General features: G+C 40.0%; 2 protein-coding genes across 2 annotated transcripts; both read left to right on the top strand.

The window, feature by feature from the left end:
* Positions 1-1095: 1095 nt before the first annotated feature.
* Positions 1096-5932, top strand: LOC125242776. Its single transcript, XM_048151714.1, has 4 exons — positions 1096-1472; positions 2192-2473; positions 5786-5830; positions 5918-5932. The coding sequence occupies exons 1-4, from the start codon at positions 1299-1301 to the stop codon at positions 5930-5932; spliced, it is 516 nt and encodes a 171-aa protein (XP_048007671.1). The 5' UTR covers positions 1096-1298.
* Positions 5933-6227: 295 nt separating this feature from the next.
* Positions 6228-14775, top strand: LOC125224670 (zinc finger protein 771-like). Its single transcript, XM_048128097.1, has 5 exons — positions 6228-6402; positions 9156-9316; positions 10977-11152; positions 11970-12122; positions 12544-14775. Exons 1-5 carry the CDS (start codon positions 6241-6243, stop codon positions 12723-12725), a joined length of 834 nt encoding a protein of 277 aa, XP_047984054.1. The 5' UTR covers positions 6228-6240; the 3' UTR covers positions 12726-14775.
* The last annotated feature ends 608 nt before the right edge of the window (positions 14776-15383 follow it).

Here is a 15383-nt window from a genome sequence, read left to right as displayed (position 1 = left end):
TGCTGTTAGCGAAAAGTGGGATAATGTACTTTATCTCATGATTTTTATAAGATATGAATACGATCGTCTTTTTTTTTATCTATGTACATAATTACTATTTGATGCTTAATAATAATACCCAATAAAATATCAAAAAGGACGAGTTATTGAATTATGTCCAGGGTACCTTACTTTTACTCCACTAGTAGGCGGAGCGTTAGTGGAGCGTAAGCGGAGCGCAATGATAGCGGTGCGCCGAACGAACGCTGGCGTTGCGCCCAGCAGACGCCGGCGGGAACTAACCAGCGCGGATTGCGAGCGGAATGCCAGCGTTTGTCATTTTCATTGTTTGTCGTTATCATTGTGCTCCGCTAACGCTACGCTATCAAAACGCTTTATGTGTGACGGAGACTTTAGACAATAGACAGACAGGGCCTACGGAGAACACCTCAGTATGCAATTTGAGGCCATATTTCTCGATCACTCTACCTATTCCTGCCTTATCAGGCGCCGTAGCCCAGTGGCATTTCTACGTCGAGTAAGTCGCGAAACGAAAACGAAAACGCAGCTGGCTCTGTCGTATATTATGATTAGTTTACGGAAATTATTTATGAAAATCTGGCAACATTAATTCTGATCAGCACTAGTGACATCTATTGGCAGGTTTAGAAAACATAAATATTTGTTATTAAGATGCACTGACAATGTTATTTTAGCAAAACATCTACATAAAATTAAAATTATAAAATTAATATTAATATCTTACAAGATACTAAAATTATACATAAATCTTTTCATATTTATATAGTATGATAATGATTATTTCCATGGCCTCATAACACAATTATAAAAAAATATAGTGTGCGTTCAGATTTCTTCTTTTAAACCAATAACACCATAAACATTATTTAAATCTTGTTCAAACATGATCAGGTTCTGAATTAAGTAATGATACTGATACTGCTACACAATTCACCCAGTTTTTTTCCAAAAAAAATTTTAGTTCATAATTTTTCATGTGAATTTTTTGTAATAATTACTATTTTCATGGAAATATTTGAATGTTCCAAACAGACATTGGGGTTGGGGTCGGGCCAAAGGCCAAAATGTCAAAGTTGTCAATGAAACAAAACATTGGATTTATCATGATTTATGATAATTTCCCGTTTTTAATCCCATATTTTGTTTAAGCATATGAATTAAACCTCGTAATCTTCTTCAGGCGTTGTAGAATTCTATAGCGTTGCGGTTTTTCTTCGTGATGACTGCTTGTAGAAGAGTGTTACTCCTATTTTTTATTTGTTGTATTTTGTGACAAAATGATTCGCACATACAAACGGAAGCCGCTGGAGTGCCGGTATATCGAGGGCGTGATGGGGCTCTGCCGGCTGTGCCTGGGCGCCGCGGAGTCGGCCGTGCCCATATTCACTGAAGACCCTGGTAACATCTGCTCCACACTGGCTATGAGGATCATGATCTGTGTTGGTTTGGATGTGAGCAACATAGTATTTTATTTATTTTTGGCTGCTAACATTCTAAAGCTATCCTGTAGAATCTATTTCTGTGATGAAAACTATATTTTATATTAGTTAGTGAAGTTAGCGGAAGAGATAGTAAAATATTGCAATATTGCATGGATGTTTTCTATCTATATAAGTAAGTAAATCGTCGCCTAGCACCCATAATACAAGCTATGCTTAGTGTAGGGCTAGGTTGATCTCTGTGTAAGGTGTCCCCCAATATTTATTTATTTATTATATTAAATCCATCCATCCCTCTCATGCATGAGAGGAGGCCTGTGCCACATCTCGGACACTGGCGATCAAATATATGAAAGAGGCGCGTTCCTACGCACACAGCCTAAGCTCGTGTAGGTGAACGCGCACTATGCTTGTATGAGTGAAATATGACAGGTCAACTGTTCGCGTTTTTGACCGGTTAATGTGAGGTAACCGAGAGCGGGTGGGGGGCACTTTTAGCGGGGAGCGGAAGTGGCCATACTGTACGATAGTACTCTTTATTATACTGTGCCTGTGCCAAGCAGTGTGACATATAGGCTCAATCATTTATTTATTTATTATAGGAATAAGACAGGCATTCACTTGACATAGTGCTTTACAGTAGACTCAATCCCTAACGTACCTTGCAAATGTCCAGAACACCAACATTCCTTCATAAATAATTCAACAATCCTTCTTATTTAAATTTTTAGGTAAAACGCGATGACAACCTCCCAAACCTGGTCTGCGTAACTTGCTACAAAGATCTGGAACACTATTACGCTTTCCGTAAGAAATGTGAGCTGTCCTATCACAGACTGAAGTCACATCTCCAAGCGTCTCGGAACCGGCAACCGATTGAATCTATTACAGACAACGAAGAGATATTAAAGGAGATGATCAATCAGGACGAGAATATGAACATCAATGAGTTCGGGTTGGAGGTTGAGGATGGGTCTGATGAGATGGTGAAACCAGAGTTTGTGATAACTGATGTGAGTTTTCTGAAATACATTCTTTTTTACAAGTGACAATTTTATTATTATTCAATTATAGGCGAGCAGCTATTCAGCTGATGAGCCTATGTCACACAGTGTCTCATGATTTATAGTTAGCAAAGTCATGTCACTATCTTATTATTTAAATATTTATTTTACACTAGTTTCAACAAAAAATCACTTTATTCCTCCTTCATAAGCATAGACGAATAAGTAAGGGAAGAGTTGTAACTCCATACATCAGTAAATGCAAGATATTTGTAGTGACATCTAGCGTAATCCACGCATCAATCACATGTCAACTAGTGTAAATTGTCAGTACTGCCATAAATTAAATATAACAAGATCATATCATCCCATACATTAAAATGCGACCGCCTAAGACCGCGCTTACACTCCACCACACATAGATGGCGCCACAAAAAAAATGTCTTGTAGCTTTCGATTATAGTTGTAGATGGCGTTAAGTGTCACTTTTGACATAGATTTACGGCTCGGAATTGACACTTAATGCCAATCTACAAATAATCGGTGGCAACAAGGCATTTTTTGTGGCGCCATCTATGTGTGGTGGAGTGTAAGCGCGTTCGTAGGCGGTCGCATTTTAATGTATGGGATGGTATGATCTTGTTATATTTAATTTATGGTACTGCTACTTGTCAACAGATGTCGTAACAAACAAAAAGTCTAATGCTCAACAATTTTTAACCGACTTCAAAAAAGGAGGAGGTTCTCAATTCGACTGAATGTTTTTTTTATTTTTTATTTTTTTATTTTTTTTTTGTATGTATGTTATTCGATATCTCCGAGAATCGTGGACCGATTTTCAAAATTTTTTTTTTGATCGAACCGGTATAACCCCGAGATGGTCCCATTGGCACCAAGTCAGGGTCTGATGATGGGATCCTGGAGAAATCGAGGGAACTCTTCAAATGTTATAGGCACATGTAATGTTTTTAGTCTATTTTTCAAAGGTACACCAGTATTTACGTCTGATGGTAATAATTTTATGTGGCTGAGCTGATGATGGAAGGTCAACTCCTCAATGGTTAGGAGTTAAAGGATAATTCTTTCACTACTGTACATGTATTCGGACTGATACATATAATATCACTAGGAACCACTAAAAATCAACAAATAAATAAACTTTTTAACAAAAAATAAAACCGCCTTCAAAAATAAGCGCGTTACAAAACACGGAGAAACTAAAAAGCCAAAAATAATAAACCTATCAATTCAGATTTCTTATCGTATTGCAATAAGCTAAACATCCAAATTATAAACAAATCAATTATTTTTGGAGTCGGTACCAGCCTGTGTATGGTTGGGTGGGGCAAACAGGCAATAGGCATAACAAGGCGACGAACAGGTCTGGTACCGACTACAAAAATAATTGATTTGTTTATAATTTGGATGTTTAGCTTATTGCAATACGATAAGAAATCTGAATTGATAGGTTTATTATTTTTGGCTTTTTAGTTTCTCCGTGTTTTGTAACGCGCTTATTTTTGAAGGCGGTTTTATTTTTTAGCTAAATATTACAATAGTATTAATCAGTACTCTATTTTCAATTTCTTCTGCTTGTAATATAAGTTGTAAACTGTTATTTATTTATTTATTTATTTATTTATTCAAACAAAAATTAATACAGTATAACAGAATATACCAAATAACTGTACAATTCAGACTTAGATACTAGAGTAGGTAGGTACACAAGACAACACTTTACAAATACAGTTTTATAAAACAGCACTGCCATCCATCATCTCGCAATACTTCAGACAGACGCTGCACACACTTACCCATCGACTCGCAAACAAATCACTTTCAGGTGCCCATAACAGAAGCGCGTTCAAAAATTTCAGAGCTCGAACAAGGGGAAACTTTTGGCGCGCCACAGTACGCGTTGTGGGAATGGCAAGAAGGTTGGGAGTCCTAGGCCGTAGCTCCTGCTTGGACAGGAAAGGAATAGAGAGCCTCACTATCTGTGCCACTAGATCAGGGCAGTCAGAGTCTCCCCGCAAAGTACTACAAGCCATAACCAGAAGCTTATGATTACGCCTTACTTGTAAAGAATTGAAATCGAGGCATCCTAACAAGAATTTAGTAGGATATAGGAATGGATAGTACTTGTACATATTCTTGTAAAGGTTATGTTTTAATATTACATTTTTGGCAGACGCAATACTGTTGGCACCTAGTGTCGAGTAGTGGTATTGATAATTTACGCTATTTGACGCGTGATTGACGATAGATGTCACTACAAATCCTCTTCTTCTCTTGTTTACGTCCTGTTACCCTCTGCTGGGGTGTAGGGCTCGAATCATATTTCTCCATTTACTCCGGTCTTGGGCACCCTGAGCTCCTGCTGTACCGAACGACGCCAGTTCGATTTAGGGTGGCATGGTTTCACTACAAATAACTTGCATTTACTGATGTCACTGTGCACTTGCATTTACTGTGTTACAACTCTTCCCTTAGTTATTCCTCTATGTTCGTAAGCATCTTTAAGAGGGTAGTAGTTAAGAGGGCTTTCGTGTGAAAAACAGTGAAATCGCAACCGAGCGCTTGATCATACCGTGTGTGGTATCAAATTAAAGGGCTTTGCGAGTAGTTTACAAATATATATCACATTATAGGACTTTTTCTACTTGGTCTATCAAAATATGAGAAAATGTCTAAAAGTCGTAATAATTGAACCGACGAAGGCTCGTTTTCAAAAAATTGCCAAAAATAAATAAAAGCAATTTATAATCACTAAGGCATAACAGCAATTGAAGTAAACGTTGGAGATTAATTAAGTACAAAAATTACTTTGATGTGATGTAGATTTTCAAAGAAATCACTTAATTTTAGGTAATTTCTGAAAAAAATTTAATTCGTCTTGGCCTCGTTTACTCTTTTTCAAAACCTTATAATAAAAATGTAGTCTGAGAAGATTGTAGTACAGGATATACGAATCATAAATTTACTTGTTTTAGTATTCAAAATTGTCCAAATTTTACAAATAAAATCGACTAGTTCAGCTCTATATGTGAGTTTTTCTAAACATGCATTAGAGAAAAATTCATAATTAATTTAGTGAGTTAGTTTTCAAAAATCCAGTCTTATAAAAATCAAGATAATAAGATGCTCTAACTTAAACTTGAACTAAATAAATCTATTGGATAACGGAAAGTGTAGTATTTCTCCGACTATAACTATCAATTTTACATTCTTTTGACGTTTTTTTTGAAAGCACCCTTAATACGTATAGTTATTCACAGCTTCAAAAATTGTGTAAATTGAAATCTTTATTAAAAATTTTAGGTGCAACCAGAAGATGCTGTTCAAGAAAATACAGAAGTTTCTCAGGTACGTTTGTTTACTTTTGCTTTTATCATGGGGAGAAACTGTTTGTGTCGGACAAACCTTACTCTGAATAGTTCATCATTACTTTAGAGTAAAAAAGGATAATACTCCTCTTAATTTCACAGTTACTATAATAGGCTAGTTTCGTACTAGTCAAATTAGCTTCTTTTTAAGAACTGTCAAAACGATTTTCTAGTATAGAATTAATATGAAATCATGAGGAGTGACGTCACGGTCAATTAATTTACTTTGACTTATTAAATAGAAATTATGTTTAATAATAATGACTGTCCAAATTTATTTTAATTATTTGGTGCTTTATTTCGTGTACTGCATAAAATATTTTATTTTCATTGTAGGAAACTAGCGTATTGTCTATTTGCATTGCATTCTTTCAGGAAGAACAACACGTGATGCAACCAAATGAGCTGAACACACTAATAAAATCAGTGCTCATGAAGCTAGGCATCCTGTCTGAGCGGGATGATCAGCTCACCGTGCTCAGGTCTGATGTCTCCAGGTTGCAGCTAGAGGCGGAAGATGGGACGGTAGTCAGGATGGAACTAGTTGAAGAGGTATAGTACCTAAGTCTAGTACACATCACACCAATAAGAGTAGGCAACACACAATGACCAGGGGCCCGTTTCTCGAAAGGTACAAAGCCTTGTATTACAAGTGTGTTTCCATGACAACCTATACGATTTGACAGTTCGCGCACTTGTAATACAAGGCTTTTACCTTTCGAGAAACGGGCCCCAGGGGCCCATTTCTCAAAACTGAAAGTTACAAGCTAGAAGCGGAAGTCTCTTTTTAGGGTTCCGTAGTCAACTAGGAACCCTTATAGTTTCGCCATGTCTGTCTGTCCGTCCGTCCGTCCGTCCGTCCGTCCGTCCGTCCGTCCGTCCGTCCGTCCGCGGATAATCTCAGTAACCCTAAGCACTAGAAAGCTGAAATTTAGTACCAATATGTATATCAATCACGCCAACAAAGTGCAAAAATAAAAAATGGAAAAAAATGTTTTATTAGGGTACCCCCCCTACATGTAAAGTGGGAGCTGATATTTTTTTTCATTCCAACCCCAACGTGTGATATATTGTTGGATAGGTATTTAAAAATGAATAAGGGTTTACTAAGATCGTTTTTTGATAATATTAATATTTTCGGAAATAATCGCCGCTAAAGGAAAAAAAGTGCGTCCCCCCCCCCTCTAACTTTTGAACCATATATTTAAAATATATGAAAAAAATCACAAAAGTAGAACTTTATAAAGACTTTATAGGAAAATTGTTTTGAACTTGATAGGTTCAGTAGGTTTTGAGAAAAATACGGAAAACTACGGAACCCTACACTGAGCGTGGCCCGACACGCTCTTGGCCGGTTTTTTAACTTGTCATATTAGACATTGACAACCACTTGTAAATTTTAACTTGTAGCTTCGAGAAATGGGCCCCAGCTCATAGAGATTTTTCCGACTTTTACTTAAACTCAGAAATGCATGGTTAAAATCTTTGGTTCCTTATGTTACACCATGTATGTCGCAAGGAGTTAATCGAAAATTCGTGAAATTAGACTTTTATATCATGGAAACATCATTGTTTCTCTTCTTCTCTTCTTCTTTGTCGTATCCTCATGGCTGAGGGACGTGACGAATGTGGATGCTCTTCACCAGTTGTCTCCACGCCACTCGATCCTGGGCCCGGTGCATGCTAGCCTGCAAAGTGGTCTTTGTCACAGACGTTATTCTGTCTGCCCAACGCGCGCCCATGCTTCCACTTCTTCGCTTCCTTGCCATGCGTCCCGTGATTGTGAGTTTCTCTAGACTATCTGTATCTGGTACGGTTCTGCTCAGATGGCCGAAGAAACCCAGCACACGTTGTTTACAAGTATTCAAATACAGTGAAAACTGGATAAGTGGAATCGCAAGGGACCGGCTGTTTTGTTCCGCTTATCCAGGTTTTCTATTTATCCAGTTTTCCAATTAACCAGGTTCAAATAAAACGTCTTCTCACTTATAGAGGCTCTCGCTAATAGAGGTTGTCGATGCTAGTAATGTCGCTTATAGAGGTCACGTACAGTCAGCTGCAGAGAAAAGGAGACCCCCTGCCATACAAATTTCTATGTAAGGGGGTCTACTTTTCTCCGCAGCTGACTTTACATGCTATTAGAGCTAGCGCCTGCTCTAATAAAGTCGGGAAAACTAAATATATCTTTTATTTAATATACATGTAGATATAAATTAACAAAAAATAGGTTTAATCCTGACTTCTAAAAGCAATCAAAATAATCCACAGTACTGTTCTACAAAAACAATATCTTTCCTTTGTTATGAAGTAACTTATATTTAAACAAAATCACTTCTAATATTTATTTATGCAAGAAACCAGTATGGTACATAAATCAATATACCGATTGTACTTTAATGAAAAAATTCGATTTTTTAAATTTATCCCGAAGAGATAAACACTTGATTGTGTGCTTAGGCATTGCTTATCTAACAGCACGGCACCGCAACGCAGCTAAAACCAAACTGAACGATGTGTAATCTCATCCAAAATATATAGCTAAAACATAAACCAATTTTCCACTCATAGAGGTTGCGGAGACGACTACTTCCAGTTGCAGAGGTAAAAATAAGAAATTTCCGAAAAAATGGATTCCACTTATAGAGGTCCCAAAATTCCACTTATAGAGGTAATTCGTTGTTAAGGGACCGGGACCGAGAACTTAGGTCCACTTAAAGAGGTTTTCCACTTACCCAGGTGCCACTTATCCAGTTTCCACTGTATTATAATATACTAGCATTTGCCCGCGGCTTCGCTCGCGTGTAATTCTAAAGTTGCGGAATGCTCCGTACAGTACAAACTTCCAACCCCCATTTTAGGGAAGTGGAGGGTAAGAAAGAGACAAAAAGTAGCCTATGTCACTCTCCATACCTTCAACTATCTCCACTTAAAAAATCACGTCAATTCGTCGCTCCGTTTTGCCGTTTTACGGCCAAACAAACAGACACACACTTTCCTATTTATAATATTAGTATGGATTAAGTATTCAAATATATGTTTGTAATGATGATATTATAATTTGTGTCGTGTCATAATTACAAACATATATTTGAATACTTATGAGTCATATGACTCATTGGTCATTGCACGTGGCACTGCACAGTTTGTTAGCCTATCGTCCACATACATTATCACTAAACCAAAAGACAAAAACTTATCTAACGTAATTTGTATTTTTTTTTAACTGTCACCATGAGAACCTACATACCTATTTGGATACTATTTCTATTATTATGTGTCTTTTAACTGTGCATTTATTTATTTAGGAAGATGAGTTGGACACAGATTCAAAACAGGATTATCTAATAGAAGTATCTGAAGCTCCTGACCCTGAGCCTCCGGCAGTGAAGACAGGTTTCCAGCGGCAGGCCAAGCTCATCGAACCCACACCTAGCATTGTTGAAGCGAAGAGAAAGACTGGCAAGGTGTAAGTTTTCTTGTTTTATTTGTCGACTGGTCTGGCTCAGTCGGTAGTGATAGTGATCCTGCCTGCTAAGCCGCGGGCCGTGGTCCTGGGTTCGAATCCTAGTAAGGGCATTTATTTGTGTGATGAGCACAGATTGTTCCTGAGTCATTGATGTTTTTCAATGTACCTATATAAATAAATAAATATGGGGGGACACCTTACACAGATCAACTTAGCCCCAAACTAAGCAAAGCTTATACTATGGGTAGTATGGGTGCTAAGCGACGATATACATACTTAAATAGATAAATACATACTTATATACATAGAAAACATCCATGACCCAGGAACAAATATCTGTGCTCATCACACAAATAAATGCCCTTACCGGGATTCGAACCTGGGACCGCGGCTCAGCAGGCAGGGTCACTACCGACTGAGCCAGACCGGTCGTATATAAGTATGTATTTATGTATTTAAGTATGTATGTGAGTGTGCACGAGAAAACGTCCCACTTTGTCGATTGCTATAAAGCCGCATTGTCAGTTTATTCATATAAAGATACAAGTAAATCTCGCCTTAATGGTAACCGATACAGTGGGACGCTTTACTAAACACAATCACGTATATCGTCGCTTAGCACCCATAGTACAAGCTTTGCTTAGTTTGGGGCTAAGTTGATCTGTGTAAGGTGTCCCCAAATTTTTTTTTTTTTTAAGTTATTGTCGGCCTTGATCGTTCCACCCGTTCAGCTGGACATCGTCCGCGGCGTCTCTATGCTATATTCGTAAATGTTCGGGAGTGGTCGTTCTCGCCCGCCGCGTGCGACGTCGGGAACGAACGAATGGTTGTGTTGGACACTTCAGAACCCGCCTGCTTGGGTAACTGGGTGTGAAAGGCCACTTAAGCATTGCTGTTGCGATGACTGTGTGTGGTCGCGCTCCCGTAAGGGTGCGGTGATACTTGCGACGGACGCTGCACTGCGAGAGATAATCTGTTCCGTAAATTTTTGCACATAATAAAATTAACACCATGTATAAGTCAAGTCATAAAGAATAGAAATTTAAAAGTGGCAGCATCATCGTGTCGTCCTATTTTCTTACACATATCTATAACTAGATTAAAAGAATACCTACTACGATTTTGCCATTATTACCATGCTGTAGTTAACCTTAACCGCCTTTTCTTAAAGTTTAATATCCGTTAGCCCGGTCCACACTGGCGGCCCTCGGTCAGGTGTTCAAAATAGTTCTGCACATATTTATTTTCCTGGCACGTACTTCGTGGCTTTGGCATTTTTTTAAAATAAGGATTAAGAAAATTAAAATTTTGAAAAAACTCCCGTCCGCGACATAGTAAACTGATTTTCATGAAACATGGCTAAGAACACTCCCGACTAACTCAGCTTTCAGACAAAAAAAAACTATATCCAAATCGGTTCATCCGTCCGGGAGCTACGATGCCACAGACAGACACACAGACAGACAGACAGATAAACAGACAGACAGACAGACAGGCAGACACGTCAAACTTATAAAACCCCGTCGTTTTTGCATCGGGGGTTAAAAACTAATCATTCACTATTCACGGCAATAAATATGTGCATTTGTGCTCCCATGCAGGTGATGATGATGTCTAATGCCAATAGCAACTGAGTGGCTAAATACGTTTTCTCCCTTAGCCACACGAATATCGGCGCGATGGGGTGTGGGACCTGCGGGCGCGTGCTGGCGTCCCGCTCGGCGCTGCTCCGCCACGCGCGCACGCACTCGGGCGAGCGGCCCTTCGCCTGTCCGCGCTGCCGCCGCTGCTTCGCGCAGAAGGAGGTCATGCACCGTCACATGCTGGTCCATGAAGGTAGGACATACTAGGGACACACTAGTGACACACTAGTGACACACTAGTGACACACTAGAGACAAGGGATGTTACACTACTGAATCTGACTTCACCCGACCCTTCAAAATTTCTGTTTTTATAATTACTAATAATAGTTATTTGTTATACACGGGGGCAAAGTTGTATTTTAACGCCGAGTGTGGAATTGAAAAACGAGCAAGGGAAAGGATTCTATAGTTGGTTCGAAAATAGAATCCTGAACTTGCGAGTTTTTTAACACACGAGAAGTAAAATACATTTGCACCCGAGTGTAACACAAATATTTTCCCTTCACTATAGCGAGGAAACTACTTACAACGCAAAAAAATGCGGTGATAAACGCATTTTTGCACCTGTGGAACTACTGTTCCACAGGTGGTAAATCATCTTTATTGCTAGAGTCACCTACTTTTATCAATTTTAAAGCAGTTGACTTTATTCAAGGTCAAATTACTTACTACACTACTAAGGGGAAAAATTGTTTACATACATACAATCATACATACAATCACGCCTGTATCCCATAAAGGGGTAGGCAGAACACATGAAACTACTAAAGCTTCAGTGCCACTCTTGGCAAATAAGGGGTTGAAAGAAAACGAAACTGTGACATTGCAGTGACAGGTTGCCAGCCTCTCGCCTACGCCACAATTTACCCCATATCCCAGTCGCCTTCTACGACACCCACGGGAAGAAACGGGGTGGTGAAATTCTTAACCCGTCACCACACAGGCTGTTCAAAATTGTTTAGTATAAGCTACTTATATATTATATTGAGGTATTTTTTTTATCCACAGCGGTGCGTCCACACAAGTGCTCGACTTGCAACAAGAGCTTCACACAGCGCAACGCTTTACATCTACACGAGCGCTCGCACCTCCCGCCACACGAGAGGGCGCTAGCGCTGCACAGCTGTCCCCACTGTCCCAAGTTATTTCTATACTCTTCAGGTAATAACAATCAAAACTATCAAAAGTGAATAAGCATTGAGTTGAAAATGGCACAATTACGTTACACGAATCGCTATTTTTTTTAACCTCCGACGCAAAAACGACGGGGTGTTATAAGTTTGACGTGTCTGTCTGTCTTTTTGTGTGTGTGTGTCTGTCTGTGGCATCGTAGCTCCCGAACGAATGAACCGATTTAGATTTTTATGTTTGAAAGCTGAATTAGTCGAGAGTGTTCTTAGCCATGTTTCATGAAAATCGGTGCACTATGTCGCGGTCGGGGGTTTTGTCAAAATTTTAATTTTGTGGTTAGGTTATCACTTGATAAAATACCTCAACATGATAAAACACCTACTGTTATACTTACACTTACTGTTATACTGTGTAACTTATTTGAAGAAATAATTTATATATATATTTCCAGGTCTATCCCGTCACATGATGACCCACTCAGGCCGCGTGTACGTGTGCGGCGCGTGCCGGCGGCAGTTCGCCGACAAGAGCTCCGTGCTGCGCCACCACCGCGCGCGCCACGCGCACCTGGCCGAGCCCGGCCAACCCGACTGCGTAGACAACGAGGACGCGACGAACGAAGAGAATACGTAGCCAGAGTAGTACAATTGAGACAGGTTTGTGTATTAGGACTATTAGGAAACCCGACGACGACGGAAGAAACCCGACGGTATAGAAACAGAACTCAGTGGAGATGAAAAGTGAAAATACTTGCCGACAACAATTCTGTGCTGCGCCACCACTGGGCGCGCCACGCGCACGTGGCCGAGCCCGGCCAACCCGAGTGCGTAGACGAGGACGCGACGAACGAAGAGAATACATAGCTAGAGTAGTAACGAATGTGTTGTGACAGGTAGAAAGAGTTAGTTAAGAAACCCGACGGTGTAGAAACTTAGAACTCTGTGGAAATGAAAAGGGGAAATACTTGACGGGTAGAGTTCCGTGCTCCGTCAACACAGACCGCGCCACGCGCACCTGGCCGCGCCCGACCAACCCGACTGCGTACACAACGAGGACGCGACTAACGAAGAGAATACATAACCAGAGTAGTACAGTTGTGACAGGTTTGTTTATTACGACTATTAGGAAACCCGACGACGACGGTATAGAAACTGTAAAGAGTAAACGCGCTCATTGAAGACTAAAATACATGTAGTAACCCGACCAACCCGAGTGCGTAGACAATGAGGACGCGACTAACGAAGAGAATACGCAAGTAGAGTAGTAACGGATATGTTGTGACAGGTAGGTTTAAGAAACCCGATGGTGTAGAAATTTATTACACGCCCACTGAAGATGGAAAATACATAGTGGGAATAATTATTTTGTAAGAAACCCGACGGTATAGAAACAGAACTCAGTGGAGATGAAAAGTGAAAATACTTGCCGACAAGAGGTCTGCGCCACCACCGGGCGCGCACGTGGCCGAGCCCGACCAACCCGAGTGCGTAGACAATGAGGACGCGACTAACGAAGAGAATACATAACCAGAGTAGTACAATTGTGACAGGTTTGTGTATTAGGACTATTGGGAAACCCGACGACGACGGTATAGAAACTGTAAACGCGCTCATTGAAGACTAAAATACATGTAATAACCCGACGAACCCGAGTGCGTAGACAATGAGGACGCGACTAATGAAGAGAATACATAACCAGAGTAGTACAATTGTGACAGGTTTGTGTATTAGGACTATTAGGAAACCCGACGACGACGGTATAGAAACTGTAAACGCGCTCATTGAAGACTAAAATACATGTAGTACTACGAGGACGCGAGTAACCAAGAGAATACATAGCTAGAGTAGTAACGAATGTGTTGTGACAGGTAGGTTTAAGAAACCCGATGGTGTAGAAATTTATTACACGCCCACTGAAGATGGAAATACGTAGTGGGAATAATTATTTTGTGAGAAACCCGATGGTATAAAAACTTAGAACTCTGTGGAAATGAAAAGGGGAAATACTTGACGGGTAGAGTTCCGTGCTCCGTCAACACAGGGCGCGCCACACATATTTTGAGGAACCCGATGAACCCGAGTGCGTAGAAAATGAGAACGCGCCGAATGAAGAGAATACATAGCTAGAGTAGTAACAAATATGTTGTGACAGGTAGGTTTAAGAAACCCGACGGTGTAGAAATTGAAAACACGCCCAATGAGGACGAAAAATAGAGAGCGTAGTGAGTGTTCTTAGTGCTCAAAGAGCCCACGCGTATCAGGAAGAACCCGATAAACCCGAGTGCGTAGACACCGAGAACGCGACTAATGAAGAGAATACATAGCTAGAGTAGGTAAATTGTGAGAGGTATGTGTATAAAGCCGGTAACAGCGACGGTATAGAAACTGAAAACGGGCCCAATGAAGACTAAATACATGTAACCCGACGAACCCGACTGCGTAGAAAATGAGAACGAGCCAAATGAAGAGAATACATAGCTAGAGTAGTAACGAATATGTTGTGACAGGTAGGTTTAAGAAACTCGATGGTGTCGAAACTGAAAACGTGCCCAATGAAAACTCAGATACACGGCGGCGCGTGTGTGAAAGGTGAATGTAATGAAATGGAAAGTTTAAAGTGGCGTAAGAAGCGTATGCGAAGGCTAAAGCGTAAACGCAGGAAGATGCGTGCGAGGTCCAAATAAACTGGGTGCACTGGTGCAGTAGAATAACATCTAAAACTCGCTTGTGTATCAAATAAAAAAAATACAAAAAAAAAAATACAATTTTCCATACAAAGTATGGAAAGTTTCTGAAGTTTTACTATGTGAAAATTTCAGAATTTTGGAAACTTTCCATCAGCACATCAGCAAGCCGGAGTAAGAAGATTGTAATTCTAAACACATTCTAGACTGTAAACAGTTAGAAGTAAACTGGTGGAATAATTACCTTGGGAACATACACTAAAAGAGGTATTTAGCAACCTAAAAACCACACCTCGGACACTGGCGATCAAATATATTGAAAGAGGCGCATTCCTAGCACACAGTCTTAGTTCGTGTAGGTGAACGCGTACAGGTCAATTCACAAGAGCTGGCACGAATGGAACGAATGTTTGAATGAAAATATGCATGTGTGTGACAGATTAACCAATAAAATGGTGGCTCTTGACAGTTACGACTGTATACCAATACAGGTGTCACTCACACAATCAAAGTTTCGTTCATTTCATTCGTGCCAGCTTTCGTGAATCGACCTGTACCATGCGTGTATGAGTGAAATATGACAGGTCGACTGTTCGTGTTTTTGACAG

Source organism: Leguminivora glycinivorella, chromosome 3, assembly GCF_023078275.1.
Source record: "Leguminivora glycinivorella isolate SPB_JAAS2020 chromosome 3, LegGlyc_1.1, whole genome shotgun sequence".
Lineage (NCBI taxonomy): Eukaryota > Metazoa > Arthropoda > Insecta > Lepidoptera > Tortricidae > Leguminivora > Leguminivora glycinivorella.
The sequence above is the reverse complement of the archived record's forward strand: the minus strand, read 5'-3'. Positions and strand labels throughout refer to the sequence as shown.

Excerpts from the sequence above, each read along its gene's own strand:
- LOC125242776 (XM_048151714.1), top strand. The coding sequence starts at position 1,299 with ATGATTCGCACATACAAACGGAAGCCGCTGGAGTGCCGGTATATCGAG. Across the intron at positions 1,473-2,191 it reads TGATCTGTGTTGGTTTGGAT|GTAAAACGCGATGACAACCT; the intron begins GTGAGCAACATA and ends TTAAATTTTTAG. Across the intron at positions 2,474-5,785 it reads CAGAGTTTGTGATAACTGAT|GTGCAACCAGAAGATGCTGT; the intron begins GTGAGTTTTCTG and ends TAAAAATTTTAG.
- LOC125224670 (XM_048128097.1), top strand. The coding sequence starts at position 6,241 with ATGCAACCAAATGAGCTGAACACACTAATAAAATCAGTGCTCATGAAG. Across the intron at positions 6,403-9,155 it reads GGATGGAACTAGTTGAAGAG|GAAGATGAGTTGGACACAGA; the intron begins GTATAGTACCTA and ends TTATTTATTTAG. Across the intron at positions 9,317-10,976 it reads AAGAGAAAGACTGGCAAGGT|CCACACGAATATCGGCGCGA; the intron begins GTAAGTTTTCTT and ends TTTCTCCCTTAG.